Source organism: Myotis myotis, unplaced genomic scaffold (genome assembly GCF_014108235.1).
Source record: "Myotis myotis isolate mMyoMyo1 unplaced genomic scaffold, mMyoMyo1.p scaffold_m19_p_3, whole genome shotgun sequence".
Taxonomy (NCBI): domain Eukaryota; kingdom Metazoa; phylum Chordata; class Mammalia; order Chiroptera; family Vespertilionidae; genus Myotis; species Myotis myotis.
In genome coordinates, this window is record NW_023416335.1 from 203156268 (window position 1) to 203178464 (window position 22197).

The window sequence follows — 22197 nt, forward strand, 5'->3', positions numbered from 1 at the left end:
CACCACACACTTCTCTATAACATGCCCCCTAGTAACATTATCTTTTTAGATCGCCGGTGTTTCAGATGTTAGTTTTAGAGCAAGAGCTTTTAAAGATCAGAATCTATCATAATGACTTGGCATGCTCCAAGGTGCCTGATGGATAATTAACAGCATCTTCATAACTCAACTGATCAAGATGGGCACAAGTCATGTTCTCTGGACAACATGAAAATCCCATATAGTCAAGCATTGGAGCAGATGCAAAAAGAGTAAGGACTGTGAGTAGAAAATAAGGACAAAATAGGCTGTGTGAGTTTTGCACAGGGTTGTGAAAGTTTCTGCAACATCAATGATGCTGACAAGCAATTTTCAGAAGTAGGAGAAAAACCTGATAGTGAACATGAAAATAAAATGAAGTGTTAAGCAGAAAAAACAGGAAAAGTTAAAAAACATGTTATCTTGTATTCAAGTTTTCAAAGGTTATATGAAGATTAAAGTGGGAGTGTCTTAAGATCTGCAAGATTTTGTTGAATTTTTAAACCTTCACTTCTTTGTTGCTCCAGGAAACTCACAAAATTAGAAAATTGGTGTCCATATTTTGTCTGTCTCATGAACTGTTTTCCTAACTACATTCAGACAACAGGAATATCACAGCCCATCATCAGTGTGAATGTCAGTGCTTTTGAGAATATTAATTATAAACCGGCTGACTTAAGAGGCCTTTTAAAGGGACCAAGATGTGCACAGTATTAGGACTCATCTTCATAAACCCGACAGGGGCTTATCAGAGGGAGCTCCTAGCTACGTGCACATGTAGAGGCATGGAGTATTTTTATTCCGGGCAATAAAAACAGCTGGCTACTTCAGCTTCATTGGAACATTTATTTTAAAGTGGCTTTTTGCCTCAAATGGGAGAGTAACATCTTTAGAACAAGGGAAACAATGTTTATACCTTTCTTTTTGAACTCAAAATATTAACCATTACTTTCTGTGGTCATTAATAGGGCCAACTTCACTGGAAATGCTACATATAGGAGAAGCTAATAAAGCAGAAGTGCCACTGCATAAACTATTCTCTGTATTTCCCCTTACCTGCTCCCTTCTCTGAAGAGTAACTTTTTTTTTTTCCCACCCACACTTGTCTTTTTTAGAGGAAGGGAGAGGGATAGAAATATCAACAATGAGAGACAATCATTGAGTGGCTGCCTCCTGCATGCCTCCTACTGGGAATCAAGCCCACAACCTGGACATGTGCCCTGACCAGGAACTGAACCTGTGACCTTTTGGTTCATGGGTTGACTCTCAACTACTGAGCCGTACCAGTTGGTCAAGAATTTTAAAGTGTCTAAAAAACCTGAAAGTATCTAAGTTCATCTGTAGCATTTCTTGCACTGACATCAGTTAGTTTTGGGAGGAAACCTTGCTTTAAATTAGTCTCAAATGACATACCATTAGACAAGCCCAGTTTCAGGAAGTCTACATGGACACTCCAATGTTGCCTCATCTCCAGAGAATCCAGCACCTGCCAAGAGCCTGTTTCTCATCTTTAAATTAAAGGCCCTCCAGCATTCACTGGTAACTTGTACCCTTAAGTCTTCTGTGTACAGCTACTGGTCCAATCTGAAGGCACAAGTAATCTATAATTATTATGTTGATTCCTAACTTATATTTATTGATAACTTTCAAGCTCTACCATAAAAAATGTTTTAAGTTACTGAGTGCTCAGAGTAAAGCCATGCTGTTATTTCCTATCATATATTTTACAGAGGAAGTCTGCTTTTCTCTAGCCTTCCAAATAGCATCTAGAGAAGATAGTCCAATGGGGGCGTGGGGGGAGAGAGGGAGGAGAGTTATTTTAAGTTGTGGGATGAGTTGTAAGAATATTTTTTAGGGTGAGTCTCTGAAAGCATCCTGGGAGACAATCAGAAAACATCAACATTGACCAAAGTGACACAAGTACAAATACTAATTGACCTAAGCTATAAAATATTAAACAAAATATAAACAACCTATTACAACTTTATTAGACTTTTCTCTTTATTGGCTATTTGGATTCAACTGAGGCCTTAGTAACCTACTTTAACATCTTGAAGGTGTCAGTACATAACATGAAATGTGATTAGATGGCACAAAACTAGTCAACTTGTCAACACTGAGCAACCAGTATCACAGATGTGGCCGTTTCCTGCTTTTATAATGATTCCATCACCCATGTAAAGGTATTGCTGCTGTAGTGCAAGTTATTATTTAAGAAAGGTTTGCCAGACCAGGCATAATTAATGACAGATACCAGCAATGCCATTTTGCAGACTAAGTCAAAACTCTGCCTTATATTTGGAATGAGAGAGGTAGCAACTCTATGAAAAATTACTTTTTCTTTTGGGTCCCTATTCCCACACTGCCACACATATTCCCTCCTCAATGTGTCCCATCAGCCAATCATCTAACATCCTGACATGACCTGTGGATACTCTCCCAGTAAAAGTGGTAGGATTTTGCTCAGCGCAGGGGAAGGAGGTAGACAGTGGATAAATGGACAAAGTGGCAAAAGGAGGGCAGAAACATTCTAAAACCTTCTCGTTTAACAGAATGTTCTTCATGACACCTCTCAGGATGTAGAGAAGAGCTTGGTGTAAAGAAGTTCATTCTGATGGTTACAGATTAGTATGACTGAGTAAGGTGGTTTCTTGAACCACACCCATCCACTAACAGGTTTCCCTAAAAATCTGTGGACAACCAGGGAGGAAGTGTATGCATCCCTTTCCAAATGGGGACCATGTGACTCCTCCCAGAAGGTGATTTTATAACACTGGTTCCCCAGGCATCAGCCTCCCCATCAGCCACTTGCAATGGGCGGTTACAGCAACACACTTTGGAACCTGTCAGGTCTCTGAGTTCTGATATCTGAAGAGCATTTCGGTCGACGTCCACTTCAGTAAGGGCATTGGAGTCCATGGCCACAGTCAGGGCTCTACCCTTTGATAACAGCAATCGGTCTCAGTTTAATGGCCTTCTTGCTGATTCCAGCATCATGGCAGGTGTTCACCACATCCGTCACGTTCTTATAGGACTCAGGAGCCTGCAGGAGTGGAGTTAAACATGGAGTTAAACTTCACTTGTAATTAAAGAAATGCACATTAAAACAATACTGAGACTTTCCCTCCCTATCAAATAAGCAAAGATTAAAAAGATAATTAAGTTCATGTTGGTAAAGGGGTAGTAAGATAAACACTCTCATCTTGTTTTATATTTTTTTGAAATTTCTCATGATTTCCCTAAAGAACATGTATCACTTGAATAACTAAGAAAAGCAGCAAACACAACTGAATGAAACATGCACACTAATACCCAACTGGAAGGAAATGCACCAACCACCCTATTAGTGGTAAATATCTTTAGATGGTGGAGTTATTGGTAGTTGTCAAAATTCCTGGAATTAACATGTATTATCTTCACAAGAAGGGAGAGTTATAAAATTCATATATATAACTAACACTATGTATGTGTTTGCATATATGTGTATATATGTACACACACAAATTCTGCGGATTTCTAGCAAGACCTCCCTTCCTTTCTTCCTACCCACACTCACTGTTTTGCCACCATTAGAATGAATCTCATCACATACACCCTTTATCTCCATTTACGTCAACACAGCAGCTCAGGTCTCCCAGACCTATTCGCATAGAGCTCTGTACACAGTTCCGTACATACCCCCTTCTGGCCCATCTCTGTTCTCTTCTGATTTCTGAGACTTTTCCACTGTGGTCTCTCCAACTCCTTCCATTGAGTCAAGTGCAAAATCCTTTCCCTCTTTCCTTCTTTAACATTCCCTTCACCTTTTCGTTCTTGCTGAATCATGGATTTCCCCTGAGGATGTTACTTCTGCCTCCAACTTTCTGAAATGGTAGCTATCTTCTTTCTCAGACTAGGTCATGCCATTAGGCTGAGGAGTGGGACATGTGTCCTTGCTCTTCCTGGTTCTTTACAGACCATTCTCCCTCCTTCCTCCCTAAACACTACCAGTTTTGAATCTTGCAGTCAGCATTTATTACCATCTACTACCTCTTTTTGTTGCAATTATCTGTTAGTCTCAATCACTCCCCATCGTTCCGTGAAGATTTCTAGCCCCTTGCTCACTGTTACTCTCTCCTGCTATAATTCTGAGTGATTTCAGTTTTGAGGAAGAGGATTCTTTCAAGTAGCCTGGCTTCTTAGTTCACTGACTTCTGTTCCTTCAATGCTTACCCTGGCCATTCTCTCCCTGGGTCATACCCCAGAATTTATTACCAATGATCACAAGTCCTTCATTATCTGTTCCAAGGCTGGTGATTACAGCCTAGGTTTCCAGCTCTCTCTCCATCGTGTTCTATCTCTGGTAATCCTGCAAACCCATGAGACCTACAATCTCTTAGCAACACCCTCAACAATCTTGCTTCTTATTCACTGTGCTGCACTCGCAACCCTGATTAAAGGTAACCCAAGTTGGCCCAGCCAGTGTGGCTCAGTGGTTGAGCATCAACCCATGAACTAGGAGGTCATGGTTCAATTCTGGTCAGGGCACATGCCCAGGTGTGGGCTTGATTCCCAGTTGGGAGCGTGCAGTAGGCAGCTGATCAACGTTTCTATCTCTCTGTCCCTCTCCCTTCCTCTCTATCTAAAATAAAAAATCTATATATATAAAAGCCAAGCGACCAGAACGACTGGTCGTTATGATGCGCACTACAGCTGGCCAACTGGCCCAATGGGGGCAGGGCTGGCCGGCCAACCTCCCTTGGTCCTCCTGTCCCCAATCGGCCCCTGTAACCCCATCGGGGCTGGGGCCTGCCAACCAGACCACACCTGTGCACGAATTCGTGCGCTGGGCTTCTAGTAAACATATAAAAGGTAACCCAACCTCTACTTCATGCCTGCACTTCTACAACTGAATGCACCTGACAACCCCCAACCACTGAATTTAGCTCAAGTGTGTCCTTGGTGCTGTCCTGGCAAATTACCTAAAATTTCACTAGACCAATTACTTTCTCTCTCTTTTAGTTAATTATGTCATACTTTCTCCTTCGTCCTCACTCTCAGCTGCTGGCCCTATGGCCTATTACTCTGAAAAACTGTTGTTTCTTAAACATCCAAGCATAATCTCACTTGGATTTTTGCACCTGCTGTTCTCTATGCCTGTAAAGCTTTCCCCTAGATACCCACATAGCCTGTTGCTCACTCCTTTCATCTCTTCATTCAAGCATCACCTTACCATACCCTATTTAAATTGTACCCACTCCCAATCTCTCCGTAACTCCCTTCCTAGTTTTACTTTGTAGTACTTATTATCTAATGCACTATTGTTTTTACTATTTTGGAAAGTTTCATAAGGAAGGGATTTATGTTAGTTTTGTTCATTGCAGTATTCCTAGCATTTAAAACAGTACCTAACTAAAGCAGATGCTTAATAAGTATTAGCTAAATAACTGAATAAAAATATTGTAAAATATGCAGGTAAAAAATATACTAAGAGTAGTTAGTTATCTCTGGTTGGTGGAATTCTAGATTTTTTTGTATTCCCTAAAATCTCTTAATTAAATCTGTGTTGTTCTTAAAATCAGAGAAAAAAAAATAAAGTTATTAAAAAGTAAGGTTTTGTCACTTACCTCTTCCATAACCAGTTTGGGTGAGGCAACACGAATTGCAATTCCCATATCTGCCAATTTGTCTAAGACGTCCTGGAAATCTAAGTTACGTCGAGATTTTGCTCGGGACAATGCACGGCCCTAGATTGGGAAAGAAATGAACTTCACTTTATAAATTTAATTTTGTATTTCTCATTACTGTTATCAACTCAATATGAACACATTAATTTTTAATTGTAAACAGTATGTCTGCTGTAACAAAAGCTTTGTACTCTTTTTTTTTTTTTTTAAATATATTTTATCGATTTTTTGCAGAGAGGAAGGGAGAGAGATAGAGAGCTAGAAACATTGATGAGAGAGAAATATCAATCAGCTGCCTCCTGCACATCTCCCACTGGGGATTGTGCCTGCAACCCAGGTACATGCCCTTGACCGGAATCGAACCTGGGACCCTTCAGTCCGCAGGCCGACACTCTATCCACTGAGCCAAACCGGTTTCGGCACTTTGTACTCTTTATGGTTTAAAAGTCTGCCAACCTTAGCCTTACTGACATTTTGGACCAGATAATTCTTTGTTGTGGGGGCTGTCCTGTACATTGTAGGATGTTTTCCAACATCTTTGACCTCCACCCACCAGATGCCAAGAGCAAAACTCCCCTCCCCAAGCGTGACAATAAAAAATACCCCAGATGATGCTTGTGTGTATGACATGTCATACTGGTTTTAATCACTGGGTTAAAATTAGGAGTTGGGAGGCAGCTGGAAATGAAAAAGGATTAGAGAAAAGAGTAGGATTAAAACATATTTGTGACAGTTTGTGCTATGTGAGGGTATTCTAGACAGCTTCTATTTTCTACTACAGCACTAGCTAAGCACGCTAATGGCTTAGCACAGGGCTTGGCAAACTGGTTTGCGAGCCAAATCTGGCCTACCACAGCTGTTTTTGTAAATAAAATTTTACTGGAACAGAGCAATGCCCATTTGTTTATGTACAGTCTATGGCTGCTTTTCCACTACAATGGCACAATGGAACAGCTGTCACGCAGACCATATGACCCCCAAAACCTAAAATATTTAGTCTGTTGCTTTATAGAAAAAAGTTTACCAATGCCTTGCTTAGAAGAGGCAATATGTTGATATAATTATGCAGTCTACCCAAAGGCTCTGATTTGCAAATAGGGCATATCCCACAAATCTTGACTGGACCCACCCGTAAGGGGCAAATTATGAAAATGACTAGGTCCGGTGAATGAGATAACTTGTGAGGTAAACCTGCATCAGTTAAAGTTGTACCAATTAGGCTAGTGTGACTGAGATCTGGATTTTGTGGACTTGCAGAAATCAGAAATAGTTGCTGGCCTGACAATGACCCTGCTAGTAGAGATAATAGATGACTTCGGTTGGTTCACCAGACAGTATATATTATGGGGATAAATTCAGGTAGACGACAAGACCCAAACCTCAACTTTGTTAATGCTCAATCAAGTACATTTACTTCTTAAAATTCAAAACAATGACTAAACAGAAGAGAGCATTTCTAAGTAAGTTTTTATTTTCCTTACCGCTCCATGGCAGGTTGTCCCAAAGGTCTCAGTCATGCCCTGCTCAGTGCCAGTAAGAACATAACTACAGGTTCCCATGGTGCCACCAATGAGCACTGGTTGTCCAGTGAGCTGAGGATGCACACAGATCAAACATGTTAAAATTCAGAAAAGCATGAGCTTTTTATGCCTGAGATTTAAATTGCCTCTTATATTGGAGGATTGTGGGAGAAACCTGAGCTTCTATTGCATTTCTCTCACAACTATATTGACATTATTTTGATTCTTTGATAATAGAGAAGGGAGGAAAGATGAAGGGAATAAAAATGGGAAGACCGGTAAGGCAGCAGAAGGCAGACTGAATGCAAGAGCAAAGCATTCAGGGAAAGGTCATTAGGAGGAACCATCCTAGTGAGGCACCTGCCTCTCCAGGCTTCAGTTTCCTCATCTGTGAAATGGGAGTAGGTTAAGGTCTTTCTAACGCCATCACAGTCAGACACCAAAAAGATAAAAAGAACGAAACAGATTGAGTTTAATCTTAATCCTGTCTTCCAATCATTCAAAGTACTTAAAAACAGAATCTAGAGAATAGATGATGGGGAGAGTCTGCTTCAGATATTAGAAATCAGTTTTCATGGATGACAGATTTTCTTTTCATAACTGCTGTCTTCCTATTTAAATTAACCATCTTTAGAACTAGCTAAGTCATGCACCCACTGCCTGCAACCACAAATGCTTTGCACGTACTTGGTAATCAACAGCAATGAGGGGATGGTGAGGAGGGAAAGCTCGGGTGGATCCCTTCCTGTGTACTAACAGGGTCCGCTCCTTTCCATCCACCACATGCTGTTCCACTTTGGCGATATTGTGAGAAACATCATAGATGACGTGTAGGTCCAAGTCATCAGGGGTTGTGTTGAATACCTTGGCAAAAGCCTAAAAGAAAAAGCTTAAGTTAAATGCAGCCAGAACCAGCTCTTCAAAACTCATCTTACTGATCCCAGCGAGTCTGTTCCGGAAGGGAGCGAGGGATTTAAGAGTTCAAAAACAGTAGTATTACTCATCTTCACGTAAAGGTAAAAACTGTCTTTTAGACCACCTAGGAATTCCATTCCATAAATTCCAAGTTTGGCTGGAAAGCTTCTTGACTATTCTTGACCCCTCCCTTCAGAACTGACTCTTCCTCAGCCTTCTGAATCGTAGTGAATGGTACTTCTAGCCTCTCCAGGCTCAAGGAAAATTCCAGGAATAATGTTGGCTTCTTTCTTCCCTCATTCCCCACACCTGAGAGTCTGCTTATTTATTTTAAGGAGATACCAAAAGCTTACAGTGCCAATATTTTAAATATTTATTATATAAATTTCCAAAACCACATTTTCCAAAACCCTGATTTGACTACACTGTTTAAAGCACTTAACTTCATCATGAGTAAGTTGGAACAGAAGAGCAACTTCAAGTACCTGACGGGTTAAGAAGGTCATGGAAGAGCGGTTGACCCAGGCATAGTTCCCAGCTGCTGCCATTCCCTTCAGGTAGTCCTGACCCTCTGGAGAAGCGATTCGAGCACAAGCCAACTGACGGTCATTGACTATAATCTTGTCTCTCTTCATGGCTTTTTCCATAGCAACCAGGGCATCTGGAACAAGAGAGTAGCAAGTCCAAACTAGCCAGCTTTCACGAAATAATTCAGATTTATTACAGAAAGGTACGATACATTCAAACCCATTCTATAAAAAAAAGAAGTTAAATACAACTTTCCCTTTGAAGTGTTTCTCAGTTCATCTATTGGCTTGGTCAAGATATATTATTGAGACTATTTTCTATCAGAACTGTGACACAAGCTAAGTGGGCTACAAAGACAACATCTGCCCTCCAGGGACTTATAAGGGAAAAAAGGTATGTACACGCACAGCAACAACATGTACTAGTTACTCCTTTACTGGCAGGTAAATGAATAAGAACAGAAGTAGTAAACATTTTATATCATCATGGTTTTTAAAAATAATTTTTAGTGACTTAGTGTAAAAGAACTGGATACAAGTTGCCAGACCTGGAGGAAAATCAAATCCATGACAAGTGTAGAGAAGAACTCAGCATAAAGTTAAAAAATTCTAGTAAATGCTCCATATATTTGCTACATGAAATATTTTAAGGGGTCAGGCTGGCACAAATTATTAAATTCTCATAGGATGAAATGTACATATAAGGATGAACTATAATATGCAATTTAAAGTTCACAATAATTTCCATATCTCTATAAATTTTCATATATTCATAAATCCTTTCAAACATTCTATTAAGTATTCAGAGCGATCTTCCTACTATTTCCCTGCTTCCTATTTTTGTTCATGCTGCCTTTTGGTCATGAGTGTCCTTTGTTTATGACTGTCCAAACTGCAAACATTATGTGGCCATGAAGCCACTTCTGAAATACTGGCATGTTTTTCCTTTGTCTCTTCTATAATATTTAATCCATTACTACCTTCTGTCTTTACCCTTTCTTTGTAATGAACATCACATATCTCTCATGAGACAATGTGAGGGCAGAATTCTTGCCTATTCCATCACAGAATCCACTGTAACACCTAATCAGTATGTAAATTTAAGACATATTTGTTATATTATGTCTACAACATAAATTCCCCATTTAAGGTCCTTCCTGCTCTTTCTCAGCCAGATAATAATTTTAAGAGGACAACAAAACAGCTGGAGCCAACATTTACTGAGTACCAAGCATCAGACACTGATGTAAGTAATTTACATATATTTCATTTAATCTCCTATGAAAAAACCATATGAAATAATTATTATTCCCATTTTTTTTTTTTCAGACAAGGAAATTAAGGCCTAGTGAAGTTAATTTGTTCAAGGTCTAGTTAGAAGAACCAGGGTAAAAATCTACACAGGATAGCTCTAGAGCTTTCTTTCTTAAATCTCTATATAGTTCCCCATAAAACGTACATTTGGGTCCAGCCCAGCCAGTGTTGCTCAGTGGTTGAACATCACCCTATGATCCAGGAGATCACAATTCGATTCCCAGTCAGGACCCATGCCTGGGTTGTGGGCTAAGTTCCAAGTGGGGGGTGGGGGGGGTGGGGTGGGGGGAAGAGGGGTATGCAGGAGGCAAGCTGATCAATGATTCTCTCTCATCATTGATGTTTCTCTCTCCTCTCTCTCTTCTCTCTCCCCTTCTCTCTGAAATCAATAAAAATATATTTTAAAAAAAGAAAAAAACTAGGTCCAGAATATACCTGTGGCTACTTGGTGGCCCAAGCCTCTGCTTCCACTGTGGATCATCACGCACACCTGTCCTTTATGGTCGATGCCCATCTTCTTAGCAGCATACTCATTGAAAATCTCATCTACAACTTGGATTTCTGCATAGTGGTTACCTGCTCCCAGGGTCCCCAACTGAAAATACAAGAATGTCTGGTAAAATAGCTTCTAATCTGATAAAAAATCCATTTAAAAGTAAATAGGTAAACAAACAATAACAAAACAAGAAAACAATCACACAAATAGTGTTTTATGTAACAAAAATATTTTTAATCTTTTGAAATGCTTCACTCATTTTAAGCAATAGTCCACACAACAGAGATAAGGCAGAGCAGCTCCTGAAGTTTACTGTATCATTATCTGCTTGAGGAACACACATATCAAAAGCTTCACAAACCAAAAACCATACCATTAAGTGGCTCAAATGACATTTTAAACATTATTGGGAGAAGGGTCAAGTTTGGAGATGAACAACTATGAGTTCACTGACATCATTATCCATCATTGAAAGTCTATGTCCCTTAACTGGAGCTAATAGATGATTTAGGAAACCAGAGTATGGCAGTGCTTGAAGAGTTTTTAACTATCCCAATTTTCAGATGAGAAAATGAGACCCAAATAGGCAAAAAAGACTTGCCCAAGGTCACAGTGAATTACTGGCAAAGCCATCAAAATTAGTTGTAATATCTGGTATATTCTTATCTCATGGATACCAATAATTGACAAGGCATCTCTTTTCATCTTAGATATGAGAAAACTTTCAGCCAAATCTTAGATTGTCAAAGCAATTTTAGCATACATTTTAAGCCTGATCCCATTTTTTCCCATCCACTAATTCATGGTATCTTGTTTTATCTTATGAAAATTGGCAAGATCCTGATAACTTTTTAAAAGAGTAAGAACGAAGCACAAACAAATTTGTGCTCAATCTGATATACTCTGAAAAAACCGGGGGATGTGTATTTCCTACATAGAAGACACATTTTTTTCCACCACCAACAAAAAAATACTATGAAAAATATTAACATGTCCCCCTCCAAAGTGAGTGTTACCTGAGGAAGGCCTCTTTTTTTCGCCCTCGCGGAGACCTTATTGGGGTCAGCCTGCAGCATCCTTCCATACTCCTCACAGTGCTCCTTGTCTTCGGCCCAGGCGTAGCCTTCTCTTAGCGACCAGTCCACACCCATCTCCAAGGCCTCTTCCAAGTCTCTGAGTGAGCAATAAGGTGCTGGTCATTTCACAGTCAAGGCAGATCAAAACCTAGGGATGATGGAAATCTCAAAGGGTAGAGGAAAAGCTACATTTACCAACTATCGCCTGTGTACCAGGCATTGTGCCAGATAGAAAGTTTATGCTCTCAGCAACTTTAAAGTTTTCTGAGGAAAGCAGCTTCATAAATAACTGCAATGTAAAACAGTAAATGCTACATCAGAGATGATTACAGTTCTTCCTTGACATTTACATAGCCCTTTATTTATAGTTTTCAAATCTTATTTACATTAGATTTGCCTCTCTGATCCTGCATTCCATGAGGTGCTAATCAAGCAGCCAAAGATTTATGACCATACTCAGATGTCACTATTTACCATTAACTTTACCACAGCTACCTGCCTTCATTAATAATTTATGGAAAATTAGTCAAATAATACATAAAACTATCTAAATGTCCTTAGGCGACACAGGTTTTAAGCTCTATTCCTACCTTCACTGAAGTACAATATGGCTTTACTGCACCTGCATTTAGAAGTCAAGATGCACATACATTAAAACCCCTAGAAGGAAAAAGCTCTCTCTGATCTTCATCTAAGGTACAGATGTCTTCCAAAACAGTGCCAGGAAAAATCGCAGTGTTCAATGTTCCTGCCTGCTACAGCCCACTCCAAACATTATTTATAGGACAAAATTCCTATCTAAAAATTTATAAAAATGAGTATTTATTTATATGTTCCAGGCATGCTTTTCAAAGTGGGCTAGACCTTATGCTTAAAAAACCAATTCGTTACCACTTCCTGTAAAGAGGTTGAACAATCCCCATCTCCTAAGTGTCCTGAATTGGAAATGACTGTGAGGGTCTGATGGGCATTATTTCTCTCACTCCATTTATTAGAACCTTGTGCGCTTACTTGGCATTCATTGGGATGACACCTTTGGATCCCACCCCAACAGGGATGTGGTCAAACATAGCTTGGGCAAGTTGCTCCTTCACAGGCTGGACATCGCTTTCATCTAAATTGGTTCTTAGCAAGCGAACCCCGCAATTGATGTCAAATCCGACACCACCTACAAAACAGAGAAAAGTCAGTAACTATTAAGAAAATCAGGCAGTTGGGCATTGTGACCTGTGGTTGCCCACCACTGATGAGGGTTTAAAGACAGCCATTCTTTTAAAAGTAACTTTTTATAGTGGCCAATAAAGGGGTTCTCTGTGGGTAAAGTCTGATGATACCAAAACAATGTAAAGTAACTGACATACTAAAGGTACTTTGTGGGCCAGAGAGGCAATAATGAACAATGAATAACATCTAGACCAGAGATTAAAATGTGGATTATGTTTCTTTCCTTGATCACTCTTGTTTGAAGTTTATGAATTCTATTCCTTTTCTTTTTTTAAATCTTTACTGATGAGAATATTACCAATGTCCTTCTTTTCCCCCCTCATTGCCCCCATCCTGCCCTGCCTCAGGCCTTCACTGCCCTATTATCTGTGTCCATAGGTAATGCATATATGCATATAAATTCTTTGGTTAATCTCTTCCCGCCCTTCCTCTCCCCACTTCCCACTGAGATTCATCAGTCTGTTCCCTGTTTCCATGCCTCTGGTTCTATTTTATTCACCAGTTTATTTTGTTTCATTAGATTCCTTGTTGTGTGCACTTGAAAAAAATGTGTTTTCTATGGTTCTTAGATGCACTGGAATGGCTGTATACACACAACCATGAATGTAAATCAGAGGTCAAGGTGTCAAATTTGTCAACTGCATTGTTCAAATCCTCTATATCAGGGGTGGGCAACCCCTGGCACGCATGCCAAAAATGGCACACCAGTAACTTTTGCTGGCACGCGAAACCCTCTCTTATAATCTTCCATTTACAATTTTTTTCTTAATATCGACTCTTTTATTTTTCAGATAAATTCAGTGTAGGTGCATCTTAGATAAATAAATAATTTTACATAACAATTATCTTAAAGACCATAGACATGGATTGACGAGATTGGGGAAGAACAATTTCAATAGTGTTGAAAACGAACTATTGAGGACTTGGAATGCCATTCCAGAAAATTTTTTCTGTTTAAAAAACTTTGCAACAGCGTTATTCTCCATGTTTTCATCCACATACGCTTGTGAATCTTTGTTCTCAGTGATGAATTCTGTTAAGTCTCGTAATAGGAGTAGCCTGACGGATGATAGTAGTAGCTCGTGCATATCTCTGAAGGTCACGAAACATAAACCTGATGTAAAATCTCTGTCATCAGTGATGCAGCAGCAAAAGTCCCACTGATAATATCAAACGAAGTCATAAAGTTTTCTGTCGGACTATCAGTGTACATGTATACATTAAAAAATAAGTGTATCTTTCATCATCATATACTGTGTTTTTGTCGCTCGAATGAATTTTATTATTTCTTCACGGTTCTTCACATACGTACACCTTAAGAGATATCAAGTAGGCATAACATGTTCTCAAAAAATTAGGGTTGGCACGCAGAAGAATTTTGAGTCAGAGATTTTGCTGGTTTTGGCATGCACTCACAAAAAGGTTGCCCACCCTGCTCTATATCCTTACTGAGTGAAAGCTGCCATTACCTCGAGAAAAACAATATTTAATGTGGGGCTCATGCATTTGTACTTTTGTCTCTGGATTGTAGCCTCACAAATCCTTGCTGCCATAATAGCTTTCCCAAGCTCTCAAAGAGATTTCAAAATTTTTTAAATCTAGCCTTCCTGGTTATTCCCAGCAAGGGATTTATCTGAAACATCCATGTTCACCAGTGCCAGAGGCAAAACTCTCAAGATGTAATTTATACCCCCCCCCCTCAGATTCTGATGTGAATTATTTTCAGTGAAAGCACACACAGCAGGAAAGACATATACCACTGGAGGTGAATAATGATGACAATGAAAGCAAACACCGGGTACTTGCTATGTGCCTAGCACTGTTCTAAGTATTTTCCACAGCTTAACTCATTTAATCCTTACAATGATGCTGCAATTTGCCCAAGAGGTAACTGTGACATAAAGATACATACTTTGTCAGGAAAGTGTTTGTTCTGTAGCCAATGTTTGAATAGCGCCTGGCATATAGTAAGAGCCTGAAGCATTCTCATAACTATATGCTTTACTTGATATTTTAAGAGCCTCTGAGCGTCCACAATTAATTCTCTCAGTAAACGAGGAAAAGAAGTGATAGTGTTGGGTGAGACAGAGAAGCACACAGGAAGCAGCCATGCTCTAGTTCACCGAGGCGATGATACGCTGAGAGGAGCTACACACTTGACAGCAGCATGCAGTCACCTTACCTGGGGACACCACTGCTTCAGGGTCATTCATATCAAAGGCTGCCATATTCCCAATAGCAAACCCATAACCTGAATGGACATCAGGAAGCCCAATAGATCGCTGAAAGAGAGTTAGAGAATGAAATACAGCTTTTTTAACCTGACACTCTGGTTGCCTGATGATCCTGATACTAATTCTCAGAGAGGCTGCAAGCTAAAGCCTTCCCCAAATCAAGATCCTATTTTCATAAAATATTCTCTATTGGTGAAAATTAGGTGTAAACATTCCTAATCACGAAGTTAATACAGTGGAAAAAATCCTTCTTCTAAAGTCTGACCATTAACTAAGGAAACCTAAACAGAAAAGCCTCAGTATAACATGATAACAGTGGACCACAGAGTACCTTTGATGTGCTAGCACATTTTAAAGGCATCAAAAGATAGATACTGACAAATTGTGGTCATGTCAGGTTAAAAGGAGAGAAATATCCGATTTATATAGGTCCTTGGTATTTAAGCAATCACAGACAAATGTAATCCATTTAATGGTATGCATACTGTATACTTTCTACATCTGGGACCTAGAAAGGGATCCTGATCCAGGAGGAATGCAGGTAAAACAGGGTGAGGATTTATGGAGATACCAGACACCTGTGAGTTCTTCATATCCATAAGCCCTGTCTTTTTATCCCTGCCTCCCCACTGCCCAGCATAGAAACTGGCATTAAGACCTCAAAAAATGTCTGTAGAATGGATTCATTTTTAACATCTACCTGTAATGATGGAATCTGAATGTTAGACTGCAGTGGGGGCCCACTTATACCATCCAGTTTTATCTCTGTTGCCTTCACTACCCTTTTTCTTTCTCTTTTTTTCCTGTACAAGCTAATAGCATTCATTTTACTTGTTCCCTTAAACAAAAGGAGCAAGAGGCCCAGGCCACCATCCCTGTGATACCCTCAGCAGACAGGGAGACGCAGGGGTGAGGCCTAAGGCGGCACAGGTCGGGAAACCTGAGCAGGATGCTGGTCTGACCCCTTGTCTGCGCAGAATGGCTTGGAGGGGAGGAGTGACTTTTGGGGGGAGAGGTCAGGGTCATGTGAGAGGCCCCACCCCGTCCACAGCCTGAAGGCCAGAACAAGCATCTTGAGAATGAGTAAGAACACCTCTGTTGGGGCCGGAGGCCGGAGCTCCAGGTCACTGGGGCTCCATTAATTCACTCCCCTCATTCATTCCTGGGTTGGAGCCTTCTCTGGTTCCCCCGGCTCCTGGACTGCAACTGGTTGCTCTGTATTGTAACTAATTTTCTGCCTCATCACTACCCTTTTTTTCAATCATGTCCAGAAAGCTATACTGTCCTCTGTCCCTCTCAATCCCAACCCTTAAACTTCTTTCCGTTCCTTCTCCAATCATTCTCTTAAATGGGGCCAGTGAAAACTACAATTGTGGTGTATACTAATCCAGGAAAAAATGATGTATAATGACAAAAAAACAAGAACACATTAAAAACTACTTCCAAAGTTCTCAAACGCTTATAGGCTGCAACCAGAATCTGTGATATTATTCAGGCCCATTATTTCTTTATGTCCCAGGGTTATTTCTAGATGTTCAAAATCAGTGGTCGCCAACCGGTGGTCTGCGAGGTCTGAAAGGTTGGCGACCGCTGGTCTAAATGACACCACTAGAGTTAGGCATGGTCATGTATCTATTCAACAAACTTTTAGACTAAGAGAAAATATAAATGATTAAAGCTCTGAACATTGACTCACATGAACAATCCCAGGCAGGGCTGCCACATTGCCAATTTGTTTCATGGCAGGCAGGAAGCCACCAACACCTGAAGACAAAAACCCAAAATTAGAGGACACATTTGCTTTTTAGTAAGTATATTTGTACATTTCTAGGTTGCGTTACATGAAGGAAAGTGATAAGGCTACTAAAACAATATAAAAGGACATTTGAGATGGAAGTGTGAAGGCAGCTTCTTTAGACGGCAGCAGAGACAGGGGTCCTCAAATTACGGCCCGCGGGCCACATCGGCCAGGGGAAAACATTTATCCAGCCCGCCGGGTGTTTTTGCCGCTGCTGCCTGTTGCTTAGCAGCCGACTAGTTTTTTTATTAAACTATAGTCCAGCCCTCCAATGGTCTGAGGGACGGTGACTGGCCCCCTGTTTAAAAAGTTTGAGGACCCCTGCGCAGAGAGGCAGCAAGGGCGACCAGACTAATGACAAACACCTGTCAGTGTTCTGTGCAAACCAGGGAAGGTTGTTTGCAAAATACTGGGAAATGTAAAACACAATTATTAAACATTATGTTGTCAATATAAAAAATGTATTCTTTCATAGTTCACCTTTTTTTTATCAAAAAACATCAATATTGGTTTTACTCTAAGTGACAAAGAGGGGCAATGTAGAGTTGAAAAAACACGGGATTAAGAGTCAGGGAACTGGGGTTCTATTCTAGCTCCAGTTCTGTCCCTTGGTCGCTGTCATTTTAGGCAAGTGAACATACTGTGGCAGGAGGCAGGTGGGACTAAGTTTGTTGATCTAAAAAATAGAAGGATTAACATTAGATATCAACTCCACCATTACTATTAGAGCTTTTTACATTTATCTCATAAGTTCACTGTAATCCTGCAAAATAGGTGTAATAAAATGTCCTTTATAGATGGGATAACTGAATTAATTAAGGCTAATCAGTGTACTGGTTAAGAATACTGACTTTGGAATCAGTTACTTCTGGGTCTGAAATCTGGCTCTGTCACCAAGAGGCTGTGCAACCTCTGACAATTAAAAATTAGTTAGCCTCACTGATCCTTGACTTGCACATCTTTAAACTGGAGATAGTATCTTCCTCTTAGAATTCCTCTAAGAATTACATGAGATAACCTAAACTAAGCACCTGGTAAAGTGCCTGGCACACAGTAAGTGCACAATAAATGATAGCTCTTATTATTATCCAAAGTTGGCTTCAAAACCAACCAGTTCCATCCAACTCCAAATGGTTTCTACAAGGTCCGTTAGCTAACAATATAAGCACAAATTAAAAACAGTTTTTCGGGTCTCATTTCAAGTCTTGGTCGTTTCTTGACAATATTTCTGTACTTTTAAATAATTATCTGAATTACCATATTTTTCAGGCTACAGGAAAGACATACTTGACCACATATAAAATTCTAATGCACTTACCGCCACCTCGACACGCATTCCTTAATTCCTCAAACATTAATTTTTCCAGAGCATCATTTACATAGAAAATTCCTTCAACCTGGTACCAAAGAAAATGAAGAACTATGTCTGAGCACATGTACATGACATACAGACACTGGATAGAATACAAATACTGTATGCAATATTCATTTTGCTTTACTCTTTACAAAATACTTTCACATTACCTTAAACAAGCAGAAAACTTCCTATAACAAAGTACAAGATGTTCCCATCCTTAAACACAGTTGCCCCCGAAAAACGTGGGGGTTTAAGGCACTGACAAACCCCTCCCCCAACCAAGTAGTTGAAAATCTGTGTGTAACTTTTGAACCTCCTCCCCCAAAACTTTTAACTACGAATAACAGTCTAACTGGAAGCCTTACTGATACCACCATGAACAGTTAACATGTACTTTGTATATGTACTAGTACTACATTCTTACAGTAAAGTAAGCTAGAGAAAAGGAAATTATAGTATTTATTGAAAAAAAAAATCCATGTATAAATGGACCCATGCAGTTCAAACCTGAGTTGTTCATGGGTCAACTGTATATCTTAAAAATGTAGTATTTTGAAAGGTTCACCAATTGTTTTATTCATTCTCCTATTCTCAAAGCCACATTTAAGAATGTAACAGGTAAACCACTTTGTACAGGTGATAAAAGTCTTTCAATTGCTCTTACGCCCAAAGGTCTCAGTGTTCTTGTGCTTGTACGATATCGATGGGCTTCAGTGTGGTGACTGCGGGAGGGGCTATAGGCAATGAGGCAGAAGAGGGTAAAGAGGGGACAAATGGTGACAGATGGAGACTTGACTTGGGGTGGTGCACACACAATGCAGGGCACAGATGACGCGTAGAATTGTGCACCTGAAACCTGCACCCCTCTGTTAACCAGTGTCACCCCCATGCCTGCCCTGTGAACTTTCCAGGCTGCCGTGAGGAACAAAACCGCTTTATTAAAAACCAACGCGGAGCAGCGAATGCTACCATCTGGTTCGGGCGAACCCGCATCTGTAAAGGTCACATGACCAGCAGGACGCGGAGGAATGGAGTTCCAGTCCCAGCAACTCTACCCCGGACTGGCCGCGCCACCTCGTCAACGGCAACGAACGTCCCCGAAGCCCGGGAATGGAACGCCTCGCACGGTGCGTTTGTGACCCTCATGTGTGAAAAGGGCCTGACAACGGCGCCTTCGCACTTGCTGGGAACCCGCCTAGACAAACCCCGCTTTGCTCGTCCACGTGGTCTGGAGACCTTTCAGCGGGGAGACGGGGTCGGGACCCCGGTCCCGAGGCCAGAGGGTGGGGTGAGAGGGGCTCTGACGGGGTTGGGGCGGCCCCGGCGCTCGTGGGGCAACGGGAGGGCGAGGAGGCCCGGGGGGAGGCTGAGGCGCCGCGAGCCCCCGGCGGGAAGGCCCCGCCACCGGCTCTCGCTCCCCCCGTCTCACCTGCATGTTGGGCACGAAGCCCTTCTTGATTCGCCAGCAGTTTTTATTGATCTTTTCCAAGAACTGCAGCTCATCGTTGTAGTTGCGACTCATGGCGGCGACTACGGGTATCAACGCCCGGCGCCGCTTTGAAGAGAGGTGCCGCGCTGTCCCGGGGTCTTGAGCGCCACTTCCGGAACTCAGCGCGCAGGCGCGGCCGGCTCCGCAACAGGAGGGGCTACGGCAAGTGCCGAGGTCCCAAACTCATCGCACAACCGCTTTTCTCTCAGGTAAGTTAGACTGCCCTCCCGTGTTGACCTTTTTTGGGTAGTCACTAGTCATTGTCTCCAGGCGAAAGCCAAGCGAGCTAAAGCCAGCAGTTTTTAGCACGACCTAGCTACCTTTTGCTTTGGAAGTGCTTGCAGTACTGGAAAACGTGCTGAATCTGGGTCGGGTCGCCGCTCTAATGAATAAATCAGCCTGGAGTTTCATCCCCACCAGCTGAGAAAGATGAACATGTTTAAATAAATGCCACCACTGAACGTTTGTAATGTTTCAGAATGAATTTGTGGATATACCTTGAGTAACTTTTATATCGCAAAAGAGCACCCCCAAAGCATTAAACATGCCAGTTTCATTACAACAAGCACCCAAGGGGCAGCTGTTATGGCCAGATGTGCGCAGTCTGACTTTCTTTGGCGACTCAGTATCCTATGATCATGCTTTTGTCTGCAGTGTCTCCTTCAGAATAGTAAGTGAGCTTTCAGCGATTTCAGTGTCTAGTCCTACCTCTTGTAAACAACGACATGGGAATCAGAAAGACTTGGATTCAGTTTCTACTTCTGCTGTTTACCAGCTTTGTGTGTTTAATCTCTCTTGACCTTTGTGTCCTCATCTATAAAATGGGATCATAATTCTTCATAGAGAGGCTGTGAGGACTAAATGAACCGACACTCCTGCAGTAACCTACATCGGGTCTGGCATGTGGTTAGCACTCCCATCAACCACTCTCTTCCCTCCCCCCACTAGATTACAAACAACACAAAAGCAAAGTTTGTGGTTTCTGTTCATTTCTTACATCCTCCATGCCAGTCTCCCCTTCCTCCTCTTTTGTCCCAATTACACCCCATTGATTAGGTGCTCTAACAACATTATCATCGTCATCATCATCAAGTGTGAGTTTCCAGGGCCAATACTCGGCACTGCCATTTAATTTAACCTGGGAAGGAAAACACCCTAAAACTCAAAGAAGTGATACAACTTCCAGACACCTAAGAGGCAAAATCAAGTCTTGAAATCTGCACAGCCTCAGTTTTCATCAACATTAAAGATGCTAAATTCTCTTCCCTCTTTTCTGTCTTATTTTATTTTTCAAAGGGACAGGAAATTTTGCAAATAAAAAGACAAGGTTGACATCGATAGAAAACAATTTTAATTAAATACAGGGGACAGTAGCAGTAAATATAAAACACAAAATCCAACATACAGGAAGGGGGAGAACCCTCGAGAGCTGAAAGGGCTGAAGGGATCTCCACTGACACCACCAATTCAAATCTTGTCCTTACACGTTTCTCACAGACCTCTTCAGAAGCACAGGCCTAGCTCTTGTTCACAGAATCTTATAAACACAGAAACACACACCATGCATTGAAACATGAACACACATTCAAATGATCCTCCCTACACATGCACAGAGACACACACATCCTGGCTTAACTCTTTAACCCAGTTTGCTCCCTCTGTCGCAGAGGGCTCGAGAAGGAAAATTTTCAACCTAGGCACTCCACAGGAACTTTAAGACTCCAGCGTGCACTGTTTTCTCCTTCTCAGTTGACAGTCGGTGGGATTAAGGGCCGGTGACTTCCTGGAGTGGACTCCAAACCAGCAATCAGGGCACTGATTTGTCCATCCACTGTCCATTTATGAGATTCAGACCTTCCCAACCGTAGAAACTTGGTTGCCGTTTTAAGGGCGTTTCATACTTCAGGTCGGTGGAAATCAAAAGGAAATGCTGAAAAAGATGTAACAATGAAGATAAGGTGAAACTTGAGGCATCTACAGCCATAGGATGTCTGGGTTTACCTGAGGGGTGAGGAAGAGGTGGTTTCTTTACCAGGTCCTACTGTGTCACATCCTCTCCTCCCATCCCCGCCAGCCATGCCTTTTGCAAGCTCCATAAACCACTTCACCTCTCTGAATCTTACTTTCCTCATCTATAAAATGGGATGGATACTCCCAGCCTTCCAGGCTGTCTTATGGAATAAAGAAAATAAAAGTGCACTACAGTGCCTCTTGTTCTGTGGTGTGAATAAATTTGGCTGCAAAGGGAATTTGGACCTGGCCTGATTCTAAAATTCAAGTTTAAATGCTCTTCATTGTTAACTGCAAGCTTCAAGAGCTAAACATTTTGTTTATAAGATTCCTTGGGCTTGGAAAAAAACAAAGCAGAACAAACTAAAACAGAAGGTAAGCAAGTAGAAGGAGGCTTATTCTACTATGACCAGCAATGGGGCAATTAAGGGACTGTTCACATTCTTACCTCAAGGACTTCAATGTCTGAATTGACGAATGAGATTTTGTGTGGGCTGGGCAGAGGAAATCCTTGCTGCAATTTTGCTAAAATATAAAACAAGATGTAACATAA

At 41.2% G+C, this 22197-nt stretch overlaps 2 protein-coding genes across 7 annotated transcripts in view; both read right to left on the minus strand.

The window, feature by feature from the left end:
- Positions 1–850: 850 nt before the first annotated feature.
- On the minus strand, positions 851–19764 carry RTCB (RNA 2',3'-cyclic phosphate and 5'-OH ligase). The gene is made up of 12 exons (XM_036298602.1): positions 19575–19764; positions 18107–18185; positions 16687–16754; positions 14939–15038; positions 12544–12700; positions 11473–11629; positions 10396–10555; positions 8605–8780; positions 7892–8080; positions 7166–7276; positions 5625–5744; positions 851–3061 (listed from the first exon to the last, which is right to left on the minus strand). The coding sequence occupies exons 1-12, from the start codon at positions 19665–19667 to the stop codon at positions 2954–2956; spliced, it is 1518 nt and encodes a 505-aa protein (XP_036154495.1). The 5' UTR covers positions 19668–19764; the 3' UTR covers positions 851–2953.
- A 1198-nt stretch (positions 19765–20962) lies between these two features.
- Positions 20963–22197, minus strand: part of BPIFC (BPI fold containing family C) — a 35011-nt gene continuing 33776 nt past the window's right edge. For all 6 annotated transcript variants that reach the window (XM_036298601.1, XM_036298600.1, XM_036298598.1 and 3 more), the window contains 2 exons: positions 22093–22169; positions 20963–21564 (listed from right to left, as the gene is read on the minus strand). In XM_036298601.1, coding sequence (XP_036154494.1) covers positions 21442–21564; positions 22093–22169 — 200 coding nt within the window. In that variant the 3' untranslated portion in view covers positions 20963–21441. The remainder of the gene's footprint in view (positions 21565–22092; positions 22170–22197) is intronic.

Coding starts and splice junctions, on each gene's coding strand:
- RTCB (XM_036298602.1), bottom strand. CDS start 19,667: ATGAGTCGCAACTACAACGATGAGCTGCAGTTCTTGGAAAAGATCAAT. Junction 16,755..18,106: donor GAATGCGTGTCGAGGTGGCG/GTAAGTGCATTA, acceptor TTTTGTCTTCAG/GTGTTGGTGGCTTCCTGCCT. Junction 10,556..11,472: donor AAAAAAGAGGCCTTCCTCAG/GTAACACTCACT, acceptor TTGTATTTTCAG/TTGGGGACCCTGGGAGCAGG.